At 36.1% G+C, this 25,324-nt stretch overlaps 1 protein-coding gene across 14 annotated transcripts in view; it reads left to right on the top strand.

Moving 5' to 3' along the window:
- Positions 1-363: 363 nt before the first annotated feature.
- LOC112049404 (RNA binding protein fox-1 homolog 3) overlaps positions 364-25,324 on the top strand; it is a 76,534-nt gene continuing 51,573 nt past the window's right edge. For 5 of the 14 annotated variants that reach the window (XM_052881820.1, XM_052881819.1, XM_052881826.1 and 2 more), the window contains exon 1: positions 366-696. In XM_052881820.1, the coding sequence (XP_052737780.1) occupies positions 685-696 (12 nt within the window). In that variant the 5' untranslated portion in view covers positions 366-684. Of the gene's footprint in view, positions 697-25,324 lie in introns of all 14 variants that reach the window. The other 9 variants (XM_052881824.1, XM_052881829.1, XM_052881830.1 and 6 more) reach the window with 4 other exon arrangements.

The raw sequence follows: 25,324 nt of genomic DNA, 5'->3' as shown, positions 1-25,324 counted from the left end.
AAGTAAAAAACAAAAAGGCAAATTGGCTGTAGGCTGTACTGTAGCTACTTACAAAATAGCAAGATACTAGATAATTGAACCTTGTTAAAAAATAAAAAAATACTCAATGTATTTTGATCCATTGACAGAGCTTTTATCTAGAGAATTTATTAGCTTGAGTGATGTGTAATTTACACTCTACAGAAAATATAGTTACATTAACATTAGATTAAATAAAATAGTATTAATAACAAGTTACGCACAATACGAAAGCATAACCATAGCAAATAGCTTGTATTGTTGTGTTATAAACGACAGAAAGAGACGGCATATCGCATCACAAATCCGACTCCGTTCGGATTTCGGAACTTCGCTCCGTCCCTCTCTCGCAGATGGCGGATCGCATGGGCTCGGTGAGTCGCCACGCGTGCCCGTCCGTTGTTGCACATCGACGTCAACCGCTTTCAGTGCTATAGCGCGTTCCTCCGCGCTATATCTACATAACCTAAAATTTTACAATTTTGTTTCATCCTTCACTGTTAACTAGTACATTCAATACTCATGATTATCTCGAGTTTATAAAAGTTGTGGTGCGGAGTTAACGCCCGATCGAGTGGCGTTTGTTGAGTGTATTTTGTGCAACACAAAGTAAATATAAACGGCAAGCTGTGGGGTTCGGGGGCCTTTTTTTTGCCGCCGCAGGGGATGTACTACCCCGTGAGTATTTTGATTTATTTTAATATTCATAGAGGTATACTTGTTAATTAAAAGGATTTCCGTTCGCAGTTGCGACACCGACGTGATTGTAACGTTAGAATGCCGAGATAGGTAAATAAAAGTATTTCTACGCGCATGTCAATAATCGTTACGATATATCGTGCTTTGAACGACAAAAACTGTATTATATGCAATTGTAAACAGTACGACGTTTAATTAACGTTATTAATAAACAAAAAATGTGCTAAAATTAACAATAAAACAATGGAATGGTAGTTGTGTGGCGTGAAGTTGTTCACTATCGAAAGGACATAGCGACTACGCTGCTAAAGCGAGTACCGAACTTAATTAATAATTTTGCTGAATCACATTTGAAAGGATTATGTCCTTATTTGTTCTAAATATCAAATTAGCATAGACAAAAAATATTATTAATACGCAAGCTTGTTGAAACAGAATTTTGTTTTCTATTTGCAGCAACTAAGGGTGCATTAACCTAGCAGTAACTTAGAACGATTATAGTAATAACGGGCAGCTTTAATTTGCGATCGGCAGCTGGCCAACTAGTATAAATGTAATTACTCCAGACGATTCATTGTTGTGACATTGAACCGTGAATGAATCCATTGTTGCCGTTCCTTTCCCCATCAGGGCAAGCTGTACTAGATAGAAAGAGATGCAAATCGGGAGTAGGTACATGAAATAGTATGTATACTGTGATACATAGACATACGTACATAACAATAATAACTAAGTGGATTAAATTATCGTTACAATAATTTTAGATGATTCGTAACACTTTAAAGTCTGGTTTATTTAGCACAAGCGAATTGCGTTTATATTTTTATCTTCGTCTCCCCTCGCAAACAGCAAATGGAACGGTTTGATGAACCACAGCATGAAAATATCCCCCTACGTAGGTTCACCATAATTCATTATTCAAAAACGGGACGCGCAACAATAATAAACAGAACTGTCTGTCCTATTACGCCTAATGTGTACGATTTAGCAGTTTATCTTTTTCATTTTTTGCTAGAAGACATTTCAAACACATTGTAAACCATCTGTTTGTTAGCGGTATTTTCCGCGTGGTAGGTAGGTATCTATCTCCTAATAAATACTTACCTATCTACCTACCCAATTCAAAAATGTGAATCTTCGTCTTGCAATCGTAGACAGTTTCTGTGATATAAATAGGTAGGTACCTATACTAGGTATGTGCCAAACTTCGAGTCCGATCTGAACAGGAGGCCAATGTGTACAAAACATAACCAGCAGTTTTAAAATATTTGCGCAATTCTGCGTGTTGCAACGTCAGAGAGGACTAGAAATTTGGCGCGTACTATACATATTCATAATAATATGTATTCTGTAGTATAGGTAAGTATACCACAGAATCTGACTATGATTGCACCTCATTTATTCTTAATCAATAATATGTAATGGTCTAAGATCCGGCATTAGAAATATATACCCTCATCTGTTATTAATGAGTGCTATGAAATAAATTATAGATAATGTTCAGCGACACAGGTGAGGGCAATGATGTTAAATACTGTTAGATGTGTTACTAGGTCATGAAAAATGAGGCGCTCAAAAGAGGAACATTCCACATATCTATGTTAGTTGTGATCAACAACGAACGTTATTTAAACAAATGATACCTAAATATCGTCTATAATATCGAGTTGTGTATAGGAAGTGTAAAAACTATATACATAAATAAATAATGGAATTAAAGACAAAGTTGTGCATGTGTGCGGCTATTTTGTAGCCTAATATTCGGGTCACTTTTTGCGGTTTTTTGTAGGGACGTAATCGATCTGTAGTATAAAATTATCATTGGGTGAGGGTATATTTTTCTTATGCTAGATCTCGTACTATAAATCAAATAAAGATTTATTAAAAATATGGTATCACAAGCTATACATAGGTACTCCTACCATATAGTGCCTGCTACATACCACAAGAGAGTTCAAGGTCTACAGTTGTTTTTAAATCGTAAGCTAATAAGCCGATTTATTATTATTACCATGCGGTTTATCGGGCTAATTAATATTAGGTATCTGTTAGTGATTTTTAAATATTTACCATTATGATACCCTACCCTAAATATTTACTATTCCATAGTTTAAGAACCAACATACAAAACCTACCTATACTACAGCCTTTCTTGATGAGTACTGTTTACAAACAAATGAGGGTATAAATCGCTAGTCAATTCACACCTAATAATAATCATAATTAACTTGTTCTTATATTGATGAAAATAAATTTGACTAATAAGCTTAGAACAATTAGATATGGTTTAAAACATAAACATACATAATTTAAAATAAATAAGTTATGAAATAACATGCGTTTTCTACCTTCATTTCTAATTTGTTTGATGTTAAAAACACATCGAGTAGTATAGGTAGATATTTACCTAAAAAAATATATTTTTTGGCACGGGCAGACAAATTCAGAGCGAAAAACAGTTTCATCGAACGATTTATTAAAATTATCTAGTTTATAATATCCGTTGATCGTGATACGCGAAGATATTTTCGGTCAATAGCTAGGTAGGTAACTACTAACCAAGCGAAGTTGTAATTGTAATTGTTCGCTCCTCTCCAACAAGGCAAACCTACCGTGGAGGTCGTCTATTGAAGTGCAATATTTACATAAAAGATCAAGGTGCATGGCCATTTTATCCGCTGTGCGATGTAAGTGTTGACTTTTATAAAATTTATCTTGCATTTCACATCAATGAAGAATGATCGTTTTAAATGTGTTTAAAATACCAAAGTAAACACTTTGGGTGCAGATAAGAATTGAAAACGTACCTACTTGGTCGATGGTCAGGAGATAAGAGAGTAATGTTGAAGTAGTTATCACAAGAGGTTAACGTAGAGTTGAGAACTGTATGAAAAATATCAGATGGGTTCCTTAGAGAATACTGGTATAAAAATTTGTATATTTTTTCTGTTTAGAGTTCGTAGTCCACAAGGGACCCTTATAGTTTCGCCATGTCTGTCTGTCCGCACGTCCGTCCGTCTGTCCGCGATTTAGCGCTGAGTTGTAGCGAGAGTCTAGCTCATTGGTTCCCAAACCTCCAAAGGTCCACAGGAGACTCAACAGGGGTCTACGTTGGCGTGACAGTTAAATGGGGGTTCACGGTTCGTAAGCGGAGATCCATGAAGTTTTATCAAGTTTTCCATAGTTAGATATTACATATTTTTTTTATTTTGGGGAATGCTAATTGCGAATGTGCAGAGTTCTGAGAGCAACCTGCAGAGTGTCCACCGGAACCAACTAGATTTTGAAAGTGGTTTATAAGAAAATAAAGTTTGGGAACCTCTGGTCTAGCTGAATACTAGAAAGCTGTCAATTAGCATGAGTATGAACATTTAAAATGTGAACAAAGTCTTAAGTAGAACAAAGTTAAAAATTAAATTGAATGATATGTGATGTGAGCCAATTGCATAACTCTAATATTAATATTAATGCCATAGTCAATGATTAAAGCCGGATTTATATTTGTCTGACGTGTCGTGTTGTGACGCGTCAGAACAGAATCGGTATCATACATTTTGTATGGTAACGTTTACACTCATGTGTTGTGAGATATCGTGATGGCTTCTGATGCGTAGCAATAAAAAAATGTATGAAGCCGATTCTGTTTTGATACGTCACAACACGACACGTCAGACAAATGTAAATCCGCCTTAATTCTCTATCTAAGTACATAGACGTATCATATTCATTGCTTATAGCACAATGATATCGAACGAATATAAATATAGTAGCGGTCTCTTTATTGGCAATACTATAAGTTTATATTGCTGGTTATAATTTGATGGCAACAGGGCGGTCCAAATAGCCGCCCTCGACTGTCGAGCCGTCCTCTCATATTGAAAGAATTACTGGAGCGTGATTATGAACGTGTGATAACTAGGTATGCTTACATATACGAGTATACATGTAGTGGCTCCCAGCCATTGTTTATTTATAAAACAGCTATATAAAACACTTCTAAGCGATTCAGTTTGTTAAAAAATGTCACTACACCTCTACACTTTTATCTTTGTTATTTATTTTAATTCTTAGAAGAAATCAACACTAAACATTACTTTGTGTAAGCCAAAAATTATACACCAAGAGACCCTTTGTTTTTTGATCGAAGCCAAGGTCAATTGGTTAGGTCAACATAATAAAACTGCGGTAGAGTTGTATTTGTAATGGCTTCAGAAAAATGCTTTTAAGCGTCCATCCAATTGAACTGTACCTAAGGCTGTTCTGAGAAAATAATGAAATAATGATAAATTTATAAGTAAAATTATTAAGTAAATAAAAGCATTTAAAAATCTCAATACATGCCAATGTTTTCTATACGCACTACTCGTAATAAATGAATAACGTTTTTTAGGTCTGTTCTAAATAGATAATAAAAGTTATTCGGACAACGGCCGAAACATTATATAAACTATTTACTATTTATATTTCAAAAGAACAATAGCTATTTTTTTATCCTTTTTGAATTTATTTCTCATTGAACTAGACTACTTTAATAAATCAACTCAATTTCTCAGAGAATATATAAGTACCTATCAAGCTCCATAAACAAACGGCACAGAAACAAAGATCAAAGAGAAAATAAATTCCTTTTGAGGTGAACAACCAATTTAACGGTAGAAGGTAGGTAGATATCTCAATAAGTAACAAGTATGCTATCGGTTACTTACACACAAATTATATACCTGCCTTTGATGAAAGTTAAATAATAGATTGCCTATATCTATGGTATTATAAAAGAAAGAAGATGAAAAGAGGAGAAAAACGTAGTAAGTACAAAGCAATGCAATATATAGAACTATCCTTAGATTAAAGTTTTGCTTCGAGAATGTTTTTAAAAACAAAAGCACATAATGCTTAGCTTTTTAAAACCAAGCTACGGATTTTAATGCGATTTTCATTAGATATTGAGTCAAGAGGAAAGTTTAAACATATAATTTAACTATATTTTCCACACGGACGAAGTCGCCAACGTCCGCTCGAAACAACAATTTTTCAAAAAAACAAATTTTCGGCTTTTATGAACTCTTTAAAGAATTAGTCTAAGCCTGGCTGATGGGAGGCTTCGGCCATGGCTTAGTTACCACCCTACCGGCAAAGACGTACCGCCAAGCGATTTAGCGTTCCGATGCGATGTGGTGTAGAAACCGAAACGGGTGATGGGTATTCATCAGCCTAACAAATTAGCCCGCTTCCATCTTAGATTGCATCACCACTTACCATATTCAGGTGAGATTGTAGTCAAGGGCTAACTTTTAAAGAATAAAAAAAAACAAAAAAATAATGCAGAATTTGTTCCTCTTTTGAAGTCGGCTAAAAGATATATAGAATTTATAGGTAATCATTGAGATGAGTTACTATCGACGGAACGTAATCATTAGTTATCAGATGGGAAGATTAAAGGAACTCGTTCAGGGCACCAAGGTGAACGCGCTGCGGTCTGTAATAAGGACAAATTGTTCACATGCCACCCTTTGTCCGCATTTTGGGTTCACGGACGCGATTACTTTAGTTAAACCATCTACCTGGGTCTGTTGAGTTTTATACGCAGGTAGCCATTGTTCGCTGGACTTCCAAGAACTCCCAAACATTTAGGATGCTTTTGAACTACGAGTAAGATACAAACAAAACGATTTTTTGCGCCCCATCGCCAATTCAAACTGTAATGGTTAACCGGTTTGGTTAGGTACGAAACGAATTATTGTTTAGAAAATTATAGATAGTTCGTAAGAAAAAACTTCAACTGTACACGAGTAGAGCTGTGATAGCCCAGTGGATATGACCTATGCCTTTGATTCTAGAGGGTGTGGGTACGAATCCGGTCCGGGGCATGTACCTCCCAACATTTCAGTTATGTGCATTTTAAGAAATTAAATATCACATGTTTCAAACGGTGAAGGAAAAACATCGTGTGGAAACCTGCATACCAGAGAATTTTCTTAATTCTCTACGTGTATGAAGTCTGCCAATTCGCATTGGGCCAGCGTGGTGGACTATTGGCCTAACCCCTCTCATTCTGAGATTAGACTCGAGCTCAGCACCCGAACCGAATATTGGTTAATAATGATAATGATGTATACGTTTATATGTGGTTGTCAAAGAAAAGATAGGGTAGATACTGGCATCTGCAGAAGCTATTAAGTGAAAGGAATAAAATGTTATAGGTGCCGTAAGGGTTTCATGTTGTTAAAGTAAGAGTCGTTAAACGTTTCAGGTTACTTAGCTCGCTGCTGAGTGACATGCTTGCTTTGCTCCCTTTTTACTCCGAACAGACGGAACTTAGGGATGGATATATCGTATAGTATGTTGTTGGCGTATGAGAAGTTGCAACATTGTCCAAGAAAGGCAATAGGCAGGTAATTTAGCCCTCATTCGCAAGTTTTTTAAACGGTAAAAAAGAGAGGGATTAGACCAATAGTCAACCACGCTGGTAGACTTCACACACGCAAAGAATTAAGAAAATTCTCTGGTTTGCAGGTTTTCTCACAATGTTTTTCCTTCACCGTTTGAGAAACGTGATATTTAATTTCTTAAAATGCACACAACTGAAATGTTGGAGGTGCACGCCTCGGACCAGATTCGAACCTACACCCTCCGGAATTGGAGGTAGAGGTCATATCCACCGGACTATCATGGCTTTCTAGTAGATTCAGGGATTACCCCCTACAATACCACATACTTTACCCCTTTATAATATTATAGATAGTATATATTATTATGTAGGTATGTTTTGCTCCGAAGAGATTATGTTCGTTTGTTCGCACGCGTTTGGCCCAATCCGCCGCACACGTGTCACACACGTTGGAACGCCAGTCGCAGCTTCGTTAGTCGTTACCCAAACAGTATAAAATTAAAAATCCTCATTTCTGCCATCTGTAAAACACCTGGTCACTGTCCAGAAATAAAAAAATACTTCGTTAGTTAAATATGTACATGTTTTGTACATTTATATCGGTAGTGGCTTCCGATAAACGGGAGTAGCAGAATGACAAAATCTGCGCTTAGCAACGGTATAACTTACCATGCAATTTGTATTACAATGTGTTTGTTAAAAAATCAGCTGATTACAATCGATTTCTGATGACCCTCTTAACTGTATTGATGACGAGGTCATCAATAATTCCTTGCTATCCCCTTCTTGCTACCACAATCGAGAGTATTTTGTAAAGGAAATGTTGGGTTTCTCTCTGAAAAGCTTGATATTAAGTACTTAATGAATATTGAAATTGTTTTACAGATCCTGGACTAAAATGCTAAAATAAAAAACAGTGATATCTTTTGATTTTCCTATACAATTGAACGCAGAATGTCTTGAAAAATATTATTAATCGAAAACCAACAAATCGGTTCACGATATTTCGTCTTATTATGTACATTTCTATGATATGATAGGAATTACAATGAAACATCCAAAATAGATAAATATTTAATATGATTAATTAATTTATATTTATTTTATAACCGTCATGATAAATTAAACACACATTCGATACACGACAATAACTAATGGTTATTCATTAACATAATCTGCATAACTAAATTCTGATAACATAAATAAATCTTAATAAAATATTCGTATATTGTTGATCTAGCTACTGTTTGCTGTTTCAGCATGTTTTCCTTGAATTCTTGCTATTGCATAAGAGTCGGCCTCTAATCCTTTAAATACTGCGGCGTATCTACCGTACCGATCCCAAGTTGGGCCACTGACGATCCTATAAGCTCACATGCCTGCAGCGTTAACGGCTTGACAGCTTTGAGGAGAGAAAAAATCTCAAGAATGTAGGGTGTCCGGCATTTCTACCCAACTGTCCGGCTAAACTGGCTGGTCTGTCCGGCTATTAGGTTTGGCGACCTGACAACCCTAGTTAGGTAGATAGAGGTGATATTATATCGTAAGTGCGAAAAGACATGAACGCTAGGCGTCTGGGTCTTTTCACAGACTCCAATTACATGCGTGTTTATTTTATACTTCAAAATGGTCGTAACTTCGTCAGCGTAATGGAAAACCGTGGGGGCACTCAAAATAGTTTTCTTAACTATCTACATTCTACATTAGACGAGCGTAGGTTTTATTTACGTAGCCCTCTGTTTACAGCAGCTATAATGTATTTGGCCACACCATTGCGGTTTGCGTCCTACAAATTTCAACAGCTCTCAATATCTATCTTTACTAATATTATAAAGAGGTTTATAATATTAGTAAAGATAGATGATAAGTGATGATGCAGTCTAAGATGGAAGCGGGCTAACTTGTTAGGATGGAGGAGGATGAAAATCCACACCCCTTTTGGTCTACACGGCATCGTACCGGAACGCTAAATCGCTTGGCCGTACGTCTTTGCCGATAGGGTGGGAACTAGCCACGGCCGAAGCCTCCCACCAGCCAGACCTGGACAAATTAAGAAAATCTCAATCTGCCCAGCCGGGGATCGTACCCAGGACCTCAGTTTTGTAAATCCACCACGCATACCACTGCGCCTCGGAGGTCGTCAAAATAGTATTGTAGGGGGTAATCTATGGATCTACTGAACCGTTTTTGAAAATTCTTTTACCACTAGAATTTACCACTAGAAAGCCACGTGTTCAGTGAGTGTGACAGACTATAGCCTATATATATAGGCTATATAAGCATATGACACTTACAAATAACGTATTCCCGTATTCTAACTAGAACGGTAACTATGCGGGTGAAATCGCGGGGCGTCAGCTAATATTATAGTATTTTAAAAAAGTTACTTGTATTATTTATGCATGACTAAAAGTTCTTTTCTGCCAAAAGCTTTTACTATGAGGGTACGACAATAGTCGTAACGGACGGAGTTGGGACCCTCGAAGTTTCGCATTTGTAGAGCTATTGAGGGTTCCAATTGCTTTTTGATACACATACTAAAACGGGAGTTTCGATTAGTAATATAAATAGAGAATTAATAAAAAAAAGTAAAATGCCGTTTATTTCTTTAATCAGATTGTGTTATTAATACAAATTTAAATTATGTTTAACATTATTGTTGAATGTTAAAGTTACTCAAAATATGTACACAAGAGATGTTGAAGAAACAAAAAGTGAATTTGGTTGCCGGTGTCCTTATAATTTTAATTCATTTTATTAATAACAAGTTTCAATAAACTCGTCGTATTTTTCCCTTCATTCAAAATACTACTTTTTGTAAGCATACGATGCTATTAAACTGTGAGTAGGTACATTGCATTGTCTTTGCTAAGTCAGGGCAGAATGCAGATACAGAAGGTCTGCCTGCTCGTTGTATTAAACTGCACGATTGTGACGTAGGTAAGATGCTTCAATTACACTGTTGAACGGACGTTGAGCTCTAATGCTCCACTATTATTTATGCACTTTCTAACCGACACTCGCTTTTTAATACTCTGTGCGGAAAATCATTAACTTCGGCTTTCCGCTCCACATTGTATCCTTCTGTGCAAGAGAATTGAAGAGAATGTATGAAGTATCCATTAAAGACATCGTTAAATATCTACCTAGCGTTTGCTAGAAACTTTGGCCGCGTGGATTCACTGTACAATATACCGGTTTTAGTAGGTAAATGGGAGTACATGAAACGTGAGTTCGTTTAATTATAAGTTAGACCCATATTTGATACTTTAGTGGCTTGTTTATTACATCGATCTAAAACACGTTTGGAACCAAATATAAGATAGAAACGGTCTTACTTTACACGATGCCTTCAACACAAGTCGCGAAACCAAAGAGACAAAGAACAAAACAATGAGGTAAACTACAGTGCAAACTTTTTGACTGATTATAGCAATCAAGGTAGAAAATACTTACTGAAAAAAAGATATTCTATGGATAATGTTTTGTGTTGTAATTATTGTTTATCATAAATTGTTTAGTGTGGGCAGGGAAAGTGAGTTTTTTTGCATTCTTAAAGGATTCTTTAAACCTACTCTCAAGGTCACAAGTCCTGGGACCTGCTCGAGGTGTTTCCTCTACCACTAAATAATGATACAATCACTATCGCTGCTACCCGACGTGTCACAATTCTAAATTTTCGATTGCCTAAGCTTACAAAACCAATGAAGATTAAAGAAACCCCTGACCTTATTAAAGGGTGTGAAAAATCAAAAATATTCTTAACATTTATCCTCGACTGGTGACAGACGGGCAGGCTCATTATTTGCGTGGAAGGATCAGGGTTGTTTAACGCAGAATTGCAGCCATTTTTCCACCATTTCACGTGAGCATGATTTATATAGTTATTAAAATTAATATATACATAATATACTTATACTGTTATGTATATTATAAAACCTCTCCCTTATAATTGGTTTGTCGATCCTGTCTTACTTAGATGGCAACTCTATTGTTATTAGCTTTGAGAAAGTTATAAATTAATTTAAAGCTGGTAACACAGCGTTCTTGTAGCGACTATTAACGACTTACTTATTTCGCTCATTACAAACTTTGAAGGTAAAACGAGAAAATTACTTACCCGCTGTTAGTCTCCCTCTTGCCTCGCATTTAATTATGTAAAGTATCTGTATACTTATGTACAATATATGAACGTAGTTACTGTAGGTATATATATCTATTGTTAATTTAATAATATAGATGATGTTGGATCAAGAGTCGGATACGGAGTGAGGAGGTTACTCACTCTGGAGCCCTGACCACCGGTTGCTTGGACACTCAAATGTCCCGCAGCGAGCGGGTTAAATTTTTTTTATAAGTTTTTAATAGTGTTTTTTATATATTTATATAACATTGTTAAAAATTTAAAAAAAAGGAGAAATAAAAGGAGAGATAATAAAATAATAATATAATAATAATGTGTTCTCGACTTTGTCCTTCGAGCCTTCTTTGATAAATGGGTTATCTAACACTGACAGAATTTTTCAAATCGGACCAGTAGTTCCTGAGATTAGCGCGTTCAATCAAAGAAACAAATAAACTCTTCAGCTTTATAATTTTAATATAGATGCTAAGATAAAACCGAAATATAAATTATATATTCAATATTCATTTAATAATGTCTATACATATCGTCCAAATGTAAAAAGTGAAGAGGTTGAAAAGGGGATAAAAGCTTACACTGATGCTACTAAAATGTAAAAAATTATACAAATAGGTACGTAGAGATATTCTAATATAAACTATATAACATGCGTGTACATGTGTGTAAATCAAAACCAACTTTTTAAACTAAAGTTATATGTATAACTTAAGTAATAGTAATGGAATCTTTTGCGAATCAATTACGTCATAATATGAATTTGCTTTAAAGTCCTTTTCAAAAGCGAAATCTGTTTATCTTTTAACTAGGTAGGTATTCCGCCAGTTTTGTCAGGTAGATTTAACTTTGCTTTAAATAGCAAACTGTATACTGTAGTTTTAAGTCCTTTTCAAAATCGACCTGACCGTATACGGTACCTGTATTCATTATAATTTCAGATTTGGAACAAGTTAAGGCACGAATATAAATTTATTAACACTAGATTATAATTATATTTAATTTATGTTTCATGACTAGTACAAAAGAGCAGGAGATTCAACGTCTCCTTGCCAATAAACTCTCTAACTTGCTACGTTTCCGCACTGAATTGTAAAGCTAGTTTCAGTGCTTTAAAACGGTTTTAGTTTTTTCCTTGCGGACATTTCCTGATGTCAGGGTTTTCATTTCATTCTCGTGATTTTCTGTTTCAAAATGTATCTAATCTAATCCTAGATATATTTATAGAGGTTAAGTTTATGGTATTGTAAGGTGTAATCTCTTGATCTACTGTACCGATTTTGAAAATTCTATTAATTATTTACCGCGTTATTTCATATTTGTGAGTGTCATCCTACTAATGTTATAAACGCGAAAGTTTGTATGGGTGTTTGTTAATATTTAAAGCCGCAACTTCTGAACCGATTTGGCTGAAATTTAAACCGAAGATAGACAAGTTAGGGTAACTTTACACATAGGCTACTTTTCGTTCTGGAAAAATCTATGGTTCCCGCGGAGTTTGTGAAAAACAGAATTCCACGCTGATGAAGTCGCGGGCGTCCGCTAGTAGGCTATATTTTATCCCCGTTTTTTCACGGGAGCGCGGACTAGGCGGGTAAACGGAGAAACCGCCGGGCGTCGACTAGTCTATACTAATATTATAAAGCTGAAGAGTTTGTTTGTTTGATTGAACGCGCTAATCTTAGGAACTACTGGTCCGATTTGAAAAATTCTTGCAGTGTTAGATAGCCCATTCATCGAGAAAGGCTATAGGCTACTTTATTCCCATATTCCTACGGGAATGGGAACCACGCGGGCGAAACCGCGCGACGTCAGCTAGTATATAATGTATCTCATGCGTGAACCTGTGAAGAAGAAAATTGTTATATCTCTAAAAGCACCACTCTCCTTTCAAGAGTTTTCGTCACTCGTGAAAATTAAACGCGAAGAAAATGACTTAAGATAAATGTTTCACTTATAAAAGTTCATTTCTCGTCATCGCTTGGAATGTTTTATGCTCAGTAAAGTATTCAGTACTTCAGACCCTTTTTATTAAATTTGTCTCGGAGCAATTTCCAGAAGATTGTGTTGGTTCCGCTTCATTAAAGATTTTTTTCAATATTACTTTTGCTATGTATTATCATAAAATTGCATATTATTTACAAATTACTTGAAAATGTTAGATATACATTATTTATTATACTTATTATACCTTCTGGGTACCATTTTTTTTTGAAATGTTGGTGTTGGTGATGTGGTGTCTTGTAAAAACACGTAAGTAAAGGTTATTGAAATATTTATTTTATAAAATTATACCCTATACTACGAGTAGAATACGCTTGTGACTTCCTCCACGTGGAATTTTGGTATTTCTTGAAAGAGCGAGAACTTATTATTATAGCTTGGCAAGTTCGATGATGACACTCTCATGATATGCGGGCGACGGGAGGAAAGGACAGGCGTGAGTGTGAAGTCGTCCGCGCGAAGCTTCGCTGCCCCCCTCCCGAGCCGCACGGACTTTCGGGTGCGTTACGAACGAATTTGCCAAGCTATAAAACAAAATGCACGCAATTAAAACGGATTACAATTACTCTTTGTAGTAAAAAATAATGACTTATCAATGTTCCAGCGACGTCGTAGATTTACGTAGATGAAATTCATTCCACATGCGGAAACTCATTGGAAAACGGGAACCGAGCACGTATAATATTATCATAAAATTTGAATTTAGTTACAGCTCATAACATAATGGCAAAATATCTCGTTCGGGGACACCTTGTACTGTAGGTATAGGTACTGAGCAAACCTAGATGTTCGTGACATTACATAATGCCGCCCGGTGAAATGAGCGAACCACCTACTTTCTTTGTGTGAAATTTGCGTTTCAGCACAGTTGTTTTAGTAGGAGTAGTGGAGTTTTTAGTGATCGCGTCCAGGGCAGTGCCACCACCTTGCCTATTTCTGCCGTCAAGCATTGCTATGTCCCACTCTGAAGGTGGCCGGTGACATACCTAGGTATCACCGAGTTTGTCTCAAGCTGACGGACATACTAGTAGTCGTACAGCAGAGCATAGTTGGCCGAGTTCTGAGATTTGCCAAGTGATGTTTATAGGCGATGGGTCTTCGCTTATTTGAAACATCAGTGGCCTTATTATGGTATCTCGGTGTACCATTCAAATAATGAGTCACATCGTTTTTCATCGTATGTTCATTTTTGTGATCATCTAACATAGTTATTTCAACGAAATGTTCTTGACTACGCCATTTTACATCAAGTAATAGTGATTTTTTGTTTGAACGATCATCTAAATCGTTAATATGTAAAATGAACATTTCAACGAAATTACGTAATTACCAGTTTTTTTTAAATATCGTATAAATACTACTTGCTATTACCACTACTATACTAAGTTTACGTAAAATGAAGATAATTATGTATTTCATTGTAAAACAAAGTTAGGTAAATGATTGCAAAAATAAAAATATGATGAAAAACGATGTAGTGACTGATATTAATTGAATAATACACCGAGATACATAATAACCGTGCAGGTTCAAACCCTCAATTGTTCAAGTATAAAGCCTATGTTCCCAGTTACCAGACACTGATAGGATATACAATCAAGTTTACAATAAAATACAATACAAGTTATTTTTTTTTATTTCATCAACAAATTAGTCTGCAATATATTGCAATGGTAGTTACTCGTAGTAGCATAATATCAGTCTAATTCGACTAGGAATGGAACCCAGTACCTCGCTGTTGGACACCAAAGCATTCCCAACTTCGCCTGATAGGTTGGTAGGTGATAGATTTTCGGCCTCATTCGCATAATTCAGAGTTAAAAAAGCGATGCGTTAAAACCCAGAATTGGCGGGCGTAGCGTATAGTATGAAGTTGAATGAAGGTCTATTTCCAACGCTCAAAATTGAAAATGCTGCTGGATAAAAAAATTTCGTGTTTTAAAAACGCCGTCGTTGCTACTTGGGAATGCATTTGTTGTATTTAAACGCTTTTTTAACGTCCGTTAAAAAAACTTCTCGTGCGAATGATGGCTAAATAATTGTTGAAGTTTATTCTACGATTTCTTCATAAATAACTGTCAACTGTTTGTTTCTGTGGTTTCATCTGTACTGTTTACTTCCTTCCTACAGTTTGCGGTCTGGTGCCGGTTGGTAAATTGCAAATAAAAACCAGTACCTACCTTGGTGAAAGTAGGTAGCACTTACGGTACAAATAGTAAACAATATTTTAAAATGCCATGCTTCCTTTATTTAAAACTAGCTGACGCCGCGCGGTTTCACCCGCGTGGTTCCCGTTCCCGTAGGAATACAGGGATAATATATAGCCTATAGCCTTCCTCGATAAATGGGCTATCTAACACTGAAATAATTTTTCAAATCGGACCAGTAGTTCCAGAGATTAGCGCGTTCAATCAAACAAACAAACAAACAAACAAACAAACAAACTCTTCAGCTTTATTATATTAGTATAGATTTATATTTTACAAGTTTTTATTTTACTGCAATATTCGACAAACAACTTATACAAAGTTGTCTGTATACTAAATTTGTCACTCGATTTTGATATCATTCTTTTTTTTAATTATATGTAGAAGCAACTTTAAAAACGTATTCACGTCAAAATGGGTTTCGAGTGTTTTTGAAGTAACTTGCTGCTACAGTGAGCGACTACCTCAATTGGATCACCCAATGTCCTTTCACTTCATAGAAAAAAATCCCATCATAAATGTGAATGGATGATGTGAGATTGTTTGTTTGTTTGTTTGTTTTTCAGACTTTGACAAATCTATAAATTTGTCAAAATTTGGAACCGATAGATTTCATGGATACTTCCGTTTAAAAATACCCACATTTAGCACACAAGACAGATAAATTATAAAACTTTAATTTTTAAAGAGTAACTGCTGCGTTTCTTGGCGGATTTTCTCATCAGAATGTGTTTTCCTAAACGACACATACAGACTTAAGTTTTCAAAAGTGCTTGTACTAGTTGAAATAAATTAATTTGAATGACTTCCACGGAGAATTTAGGTATCTACCTACTACTTTCATAAAAAAAAACACGCAAGAATTCTGTAGCTCGTGTTGATATTATTTCGAGTGCTTTTTTATGGTATACTCGTATGTCGCCATTTATCTTCTCAAAATCTTTGGACACATTGGCATCGCTCCAAGCAGTCGCAGATTCCGAACTAAACGCCACCGTATCACGACTGACGGCGACACGCCGACACGAGTACCATTATGTATCATTTGCATTCCTAATCTATAAAGTAGAAATTTGAAATTGAATTAGAACCAATTTCGATTGTCATAATGCTGGTAGGAGCCGTGATAGCCCAGTGGATTCCTCTGCCTCTGCCTCTGAATTAAGTGCATTTTATGAAATTAAATATTACGTGTCTCAAACGGTGAAGGAAAAACTTCATGAGGAAACCTGCATATCACAGAATTTTCTTAATTCTCTGCGCGTGTGAAGTCTGCCAATCCGCATTGGGCCAGCGTGGCGGTCTATTGGCCTAACCCCTCTCATTCTGAATGGAGACTCGAGCTCTGCAGTGAGCCGAATATGGGTTAATAATGAATGCTGGTAGGTAGGCTTCTTTGTTCTAAGTTTATTTTCGCTTATTTTGCGGAATTATTTTCAACAGTAGGGTTCTTTGTGACAGAGTTCGTCCGAGAATGCAACATCCTTTTGTTTGACGGAACGTCATTATCCTTCAAATGGCGTTAGCCCTCATTCGCACGAGAGTTTCTTCAACTGACGTTAAAAACGCGTCGTGTTCTAAAGACGCTGTCGTGTGAACATTTACTTGTGCATGCATTCGTTGTATTTAAACGCCTTTTAGAAAAGCTCTCGTGCGAAATGAAATGTTCAGTTAAATCGTCCCGGTGTAGTGTCTTGTCAGTTTTAACTGTACACGCATGGACGATTTAACTGAACAATTCGACTGTTCAGTTAAAATGCAGGTCTGTAGCAGGGGTTATAGGTATTTCGTCCTATAACCCGTAATACGGAGATAATTTAGACAATGGTGGATAAATAAACATTAATTAAATACCTCATTAGGTAAATAAACAAATTTGGGTGTAAACAATTCAGTCTCATTATGTTGGAATCCTAACCTAAAATCCATTTACCACTTTACAATTTTCCTAATAATTTTTCCGTTTTCGAAAAACCGAATGCATGAAATCATTAAATGACGCAAATGTGCGTTTTTTCCGAACGGAATAAATTCCGCGCATACGCAACGAATGCCCTTGCGACAGTATACATTCCGAAAAACGTAAACTCTGCAGTAGTCTGACGGAATACCAAACCGAAATTACACATTAGGAAAACGAATACTGAAATCGAGTATATGCGGCCGGCCTTAAGTACACATTGAAACGTGTCAGAGTTTAGAACAAAGTCGAAAAATCTCGCTATTGTTGTTCGAAATAATGGGACACAAGATGTCCGATTTTTCACAGGGGGAAAGCATTATAATGAGCAGGAGGTACTTAAAGAGATCGATGTTGGTACCCCGCTAAATAAATATTACAACGCCAAAGGGGCGACGGACCACATTGTGGAAAGTTTTTACAAAGACGACTTCGCAAATCGTTAAAACTTCCAAAGTTCAGAGTATCGGTAGGTATCGTCTACTCTAGAACGTTTAAATGACATTAATTTTCTGTTACTTATATATTATTATGTTATGTTGATGTAAACATCGAAGTACTACAAGAATACTTCTGTTTTCCATCTGAAAATTTCAATATTAAAAACATTACCCTCCTTCTGACGCAGTCGGGTAATAAGTACAAATAGATTAAATATTATTTGTTGTTATTTAGTTCTCAAAATTGGTAAAGTGTACTAGTGTTCACGTCTACAGTGTCATATTTTTCCTTTTGTATGATATGATGACTTAAGTATCCTTGACCTATGTTGGCAAAATAAAACGTTATAATTTACTCGTATCTCCTTTAAGTAAATATTTTGAACATTGAAATAATTTGCATTAGCTTGCCGCATTATAACCTTCTGTTTTAAAACATTTAAGATTCATAAAAGATAAATGTACGCAAGTACACCTGCAGGGCTAGCACGGGCAAGGGAGAAATTTATCCACGGGGAGAGGATAAAACGTTTATCCCCCACACTCGTTTTATCCACTCACCGCGCATGGGCACGCCGGTGGATATAATATCCCCGGAGGATAAACGGAGGGAAAGACTTGTCAACCCATTTGTATATATCTTATAAATTGGCATTAGGTATATTAATAGTCCGAAATAAACGTAAATTTGATAATATTTGGTTATTTTGTGCATATTATTTATCTGTTTTCTGTTGGCATTGTTTTGTTTGGTGATTGTTTTTTGCGGTGGTTTGTAGTAGGTATCTATAGTATCTATCATACTAGCGGACCCGGTCAAGCTTCGTTGTGACATAAGTGCACTTATTCTCTATCCCTACTCTACCCTTCTTTACCTCTACCCCTACCCCACCCTACCCTACCCCTACCCTACCCCACCCCTACCCCACCCCCCACCCCTACCACACCCCTACCCCACCCTACCCTACCCCTACCCCACCACTACCCCCCACCCCTACCCCCCTACCCCACCCTACCCTACCCCACCACTACCCCCCCACCCCTACCCCACCCTTACCCTACCTCTACCCTACCCCTACCCTACACCACCCCTACCCCACCCCTACACAACCCCTACCCCACCACTACCCCCCCCCCCCCCCCTACCCCACCCTACCCCTACCCTACCCCACCACTAACCCCCCCCACCCCTACCCCACCCTTACCCTACCACTACCCACCCTACCCCACCCCTACCCCACCCCTACATAACCCCTACCCCACCCTACCCTACCCCTACCCTACCCCTACCCCACCCCATATTGCGAAGCAATTGTTAAAGACCAAAATATGCGAGACATAATTGTTTTTTTAAGTAAAGTTTTATCCCCACATCAACTTCACAGGGATAAACTTATCGCGTTTAAATGTCAAAAGTCCCAAAGTATATCATTTTATCCACTCCATATGCCATAGTGGAGGAAAAGATCTCCACGCGTAATGTCAATCGGGGATTAATTTGTCTTTCCCTTGTGGCCATGCTATGACGGGTGGATTTATATCCTTAGTCAGTGGATATAATTGGTGGATAAAAATTTTATCCCTTGCCCATGCTAGCCCGGCTGATATTTAATATATATTTCCTGGAATTGAAAAAAACATCAACAATTAACAAGGATTTTTCAAATTGAGTATTTTCAATGCCAACTTCTGAAGTTTGTCTTCATTATGTGAAAGCATTGTGAACTGTTTCATACATTTATATTCATTTTGTTTTCACCCGCGTGATTCCCATTCCCTTGATACTGGATAAAATATAGCCTATGACACTCACAAATAACGTGGCTTTCTAGTGTTAAAAGAATTTTGAAAATCGGTTCACTAGATCCAGAGAACTACGAACCTTACCTCTTTTTAATTTTAGTAATTACTAATTAGTAATTTAGTTTAGATTTAGGTCTAATTTAAGTTATTCCCATAATGACTTTTTAGACTACAATATATGAAAACTACAATCTGACTACTATTTAGCACCCGTCAAAAACGTCAGGAACTATAAAAACTGTAGGTATTCGTTAAGCAAGAAAAAGAACAATGAGTTCTTTAACAAGTTCAAGAATAGTCTCCGAGAAACGTTCGTTTAATTACAACTAGATAGCGATAATTATATTTATTGGTTTGTTTTTATGATTCGTCTTCCTGCTATAATCTCCGTGGGCTGAATGTAAAAGCATTGTGTGTTGTTTACTGATAACGAGGTCACGCTATTGGCTGATTGAGTAAAACAAGATGAAATTACTTCGCGCTCGGAATGCCGGTAGATTTAATTAGTCTTGGGAATATTACCAGACTAAACATTTATTACCTTTGAGATGTAAAGTCAATAAAGCTTGAACATGACGTCAAATCGAAAAGAATTATAAATGTTTTTAACACGCTTTTATTAGCTTCATTGGTAACTATGTGTGTCAGAAAATCTTGGAATCTTAATTTGACCCACTTCCTGGTCTTCGATTAGGATGAAATTTTGCACACGCTCTAAGTTCTGATGACAATACATGACTGGCTAACAAATGTTATTACAAATCCAATATGGCGACCTCCCCAAGATGTCTGGCTTTTTGAAATCCACCACCATAATATAGATATATGGATAAATGAAAGGGTTTGGTGTCAGGAATATGAAAAAAATAGTCACGTGACTTACGGTGGAATTCATAGTCGTAGTAGGGGGCCCCTAAGGGGATTATTCAGCCGCTATGTGTCGAATTCAACCCCCACGCGTTTCATAGACAAAAGAAACCCCTCATTTGACAGGAGCTGGCGGCTGACTGCTGAATTACCGATATTTGTCAGCCAAACCATCCCCTGGCATTTTTTTTTGTTGTTATTCGTGATTTATTTATTAAAAAGTGGACTTGGAAAGTGTTAAGACTGTGTATAAACAGCGAGTTATATCAGTATCCAAGATAAATATTCGCAATTGCGTAAATCCAGTTTAATACTATGGCGTTATGGAATGTACGAAAGATTCTCATATTAGGCATAATATGCCTCTGTTTGATGAAGAATGAACACAGAAGACCCAAGAGAGGAATACCAATACCGCTATTATTATGCATTCTAGCAGCACTTCGATTCTATGTAACGGGATATATCCAGGTACGTACCTTTGTTCATTATCAATAATCCCCGTATTCTTACGGAAATTCCTATTTCCGTAAGAATACGGGGATAAAATATAGCCTATAGAGCTCGGGGATAGTGTAGCTTCCCAACAGTGAAAGAATTTTTTAAATTGGTTCAGTAGTTCCAGAGCCTACATACCTACATACAAACAAACAAATCTTTCCTGTTTCTATTATTAATAAAGATAAATTATCAGTAGATATAAAACCAATTAGCCCAGTGGGTATGACCTCTGCCTTTGATTATGAGGTTGTAGGTTCCCAACAGTGATAGAATCTTTCAAATCAATTCAGTAGTTCTAGATCCTATACAAAACAAACAAACAAATTTTTCCTGTTTATAATATTAGTATAGATAAATTAGGAGTAGGTCAAAATCCATATAGCCCAGTTGATATGACCTCTGCCTTCTATTTGGAGGGTGTAGGTTCAAATGCTGTCTGAAACATGCACCTCCAAATCATTTCAGTTATGTGCATTTTATGAATTTAAATGTATATCACATGTCTCATACGGTGAAGGAAAAACATTGTCTCTACATGTGTGAAGTCTGCCAATTCACATTGGGCCAGCGTGGTGGACCTTATCCCTCTAATTCTGATAGGAGACTCATGCTTAACATACTCATGATGAAGAATTTAATTAGTTTGTTTGTAATCTAACCTATATAAATGTTAGGTATACCTATCTAGTTTTGATTTAGGAAATATATAACCTACATAAATGTAACTAACATAATGTTTATTTTCAGACTGTATGTGCAGTCCATCAAGCATTCTATGAAATAACAGAAATGCCACAAATCAAGCTGTATTGATGGCAAACATATATATACATATAAACAACCCCGGAGGACCCTATACACAGATTTAAAGAAACCGGCTATCATGGCAGGGAATAGCAGTGATGAGCTCTGAGAATACTGTTTTACCAAGAATACTGAGAATACTTTGGTCCTTGAAAATCCGAGTTTTCAGATCACAGTAATTGGAAGACCCACATACCTTGAAAAGTCAGCAGCATTTAATATCGAGGTAGTAGGAGTGAGTGCAATGTATTGTAAGGTGGTCACTCAATCTGAAGTCCATAACAATAGAATATATATACAAATCTTAATTGAATGAATGATGGAAAATAAAAATTTATTGATTCACATCTTTAATAAAGATTATTATTAAATGTTTACTTCTGCATTTTTCATTTAAGTCTGGCCCTATAAAAATATACAATAATAACAATAACTTATATGTAAATTATGTATTTATTGTTGTTATTAATTAAACTTTGTATCAAAAGGATATAGGTTTGATTTTAGAATTGCAATAAGTACTGTGTGGTTCATTATTATCAGCCCATTACCGGGCCAAGCCTACCTCCTAAATATATAATATTATGTGATCTAGAGCTTTGTGAAATGCAATTTTACCACTAATCCTAATGATAAGCTACACTTATATTTATTTACTGCATTTACTATAAATTGTAAATAAATACAGCATAATAGTGCCTACTTGTAATTATTTCAGGTAATTATAGGTGGTTTTGAGTAAAATAAACAAATTTCCTCTGACAATAATTTTTTTATTTCAAGTAGGATTCCACATTACAAAAGTATGAAATATCAAACTACTTATATAGTAAATAGTATGCTTGGGATTTCTCTGCGTGATCGAATCACAAATGAGGAGATCCGCAGACAAACCAAAGTCACTGACATAGGTAGCACAGCGAGTCGTGAAGCTGAAGTGGCAATCGGCAGGCCACATAGTTCGAAGAGCCGATGAAATCGCAGTGTTGGTCGAACCCCCACTAGGTGGACCGAGGGCATCAAGCGGGTTGCAGGGAGCCGCTGGACACTGGCGGCTCGAGACCGTTGTGTTTGAAAGTCCATGCAAGACGGCTATGTCCTGCAGTGGACGTCCATCGGCTGATAATTTTGATTATGATCATGTTCGTCCACATATCTTCAATATTTTTCTAACAACTCCTTCTTGTGAGAAAGAAACTTTTTGATAAAATTGATCTATTGTACTCTTGAACGAATTAAATTTTACTATGATAAATAAAAACAAAAAGTAAATGAAAATGTCAAAAAATTAACAAAATACGTCTCTCTGTGGTTGTGTCACAGATTTTTCAAAGATCTAATGTAAAATCATAGACAACATTTGCTTGAAACTCCAGTCACCTAGGGGCTCTCCAGTAGTTTGTTTATGAAATGCAATGAAGGATGATTCAATAGTCAGCCCCTGGGTGAATACTGAATATTGGTTTGTGGGGGATTGTTCACTTCACGACTATGAATTCCAGGGTTAAATCCAATATGACGGACGTCCAAGATGACGGACAGGCTATTTGAAATGCAACCCCATGCATGATATGGGTATCCAGCGTGTTTTTTAGTTTTTCAACTATTTTTATTCTAAATGTTTTTTATTGCATTCGTCATACTCACTCAAATAAACTTTTACTTGGACATTTATTTTTCTATCTGTATCATTTATATTTTTATTTGTTGTTATGTAAAATTGATTTGCATTATGTATGTTTTTCATTTAATTGAGGAATTCAAGTAAGTAAGTAGGACAAAGTAGATAATAATATTACAATTTCATTATTTTGTAAAGTACCGAATTCTTACATACATCTGAAAAAAATGTTGTTATTTGTTAAAGCGTAGTCGTCTATGGAGTAAAGGCATAAGCTTTCAATATAGTTGTATACTAAAACATAATTGTTTGTTCACGCACTTTGAAGTCTGGCGCCCGCCAAGAGATAAGAAAAGACGGAGGAAAGACAGAACGATATTTTAAAATAAAAATACCTCTGGTAAAATATACGTGAATACGATTTAACATGATAAATTTGACAAATAGCCAAAAAGAACAATTGAGTCGGAAACAATCAATTTAAAACTATTAAACTTTAATTTGTTACGTACGTAACGTTAATTTTAACGTCTTAATTAATTTCAGTGTTTTAATCTCCCATATTGTTTTCTTAATGCTAGCTACCCGCTTTCCGACATCGCGATCAATACACGATGAGTTTTACCGGACGTCATGCCAGCAGCGCTGCTTTGCATTTCGGTGGGTGGCTAGCATATATTTATGCTGGCTTTTCTCTAATTAACCTAACTTTAAATCATCTAAATCTTACGAGTACGTTGATGTCGTCAATAGTGCACTATTGTAACTATTCTACTTCTAGCATTCTCTCCTAGGGTTTTTCGCTCCGTTCGACAAAAAGAAGAAACACATCTCTGTAATATTCTTTTTTTGTTCTTAAAGGAGTTGCACATATTATACATGTGTTATACTCTTGTACATATTATTAGACAAACTAGCTAACGTCGCGGGGTTTCACCCGCGTGGTTTCCGTTCCCTTAGGAATACGGGGATAATATATAGCCTTCCTTGATAAATGGGCTGTATAACACTAAAAGAATTTTTCAAATCGGACCAGTAGTTCCTGAGATTAGCGCGTTCAATCAAACAAACTCTCCAGCTTTATAATATTAGTATAGATAACAAAATTAGTTGGAAACTTACTCGTATCGCAACAGATCGAATATGCTGTTAAACTTTACGCGATAGTTAAAATATGTACAACTACGAGTATATTGCACAAGTGCGTGATACAGAATAAGAGCTCTCTCAAATAAACGCATAAAGCTGAATTTGGTACCTATAAAAGAAAAATAAATTTTAGAACTTGAGAAAACTTTGTTTTGCCTTTTCACACCCAAAACTTGTTATCAGCGCGTCGAAGCATGTACATTATTATCTATTGGTTGATTTTACATAAGAGTTCGTTAGGTAACAGAATGCATTGTTAATTTTTTTTTTTTTAATAATTTCATCTCAAGTTTTCATTTTCGAAATCATAATATTTTATGTTTTTCTTAACGACGTTCCACTCGAGAGGATACGAAGTTTTTGTTTATAATTATGTAGGTACCTATACATTTCTTATACGTTTCGTTCAAGGTGCATACAAACAAAAATGGCTTATAAGTAACCTACTTGAAAATTTAATGTAACTTTATAATTTTGAATGAAATTACTGTGACACAGTTAAATGTTACGAAACTACGATATGACTCTTACTAAGATAAATACGGAACCCTGTATAAGTATGTGGTGGTAGACATCGAACCTGTTATTAAGTGCTCTATCATATCCGCAACAATTCGGTACCGTGCTCACAGTAGATATTGCAAGTGGGTCCTGAAGGTAAACCACTCGGTTAATACCTGTCGGAAATTTATTTTACGCAAGCGTATACGAGTACTCGTACGTCG

This window comes from Bicyclus anynana, chromosome 5 (assembly GCF_947172395.1).
Source record: "Bicyclus anynana chromosome 5, ilBicAnyn1.1, whole genome shotgun sequence".
NCBI classification, from domain to species: Eukaryota; Metazoa; Arthropoda; class Insecta; order Lepidoptera; family Nymphalidae; genus Bicyclus; species Bicyclus anynana.
This window is presented reverse-complemented; position numbering and strand designations above follow the sequence as displayed.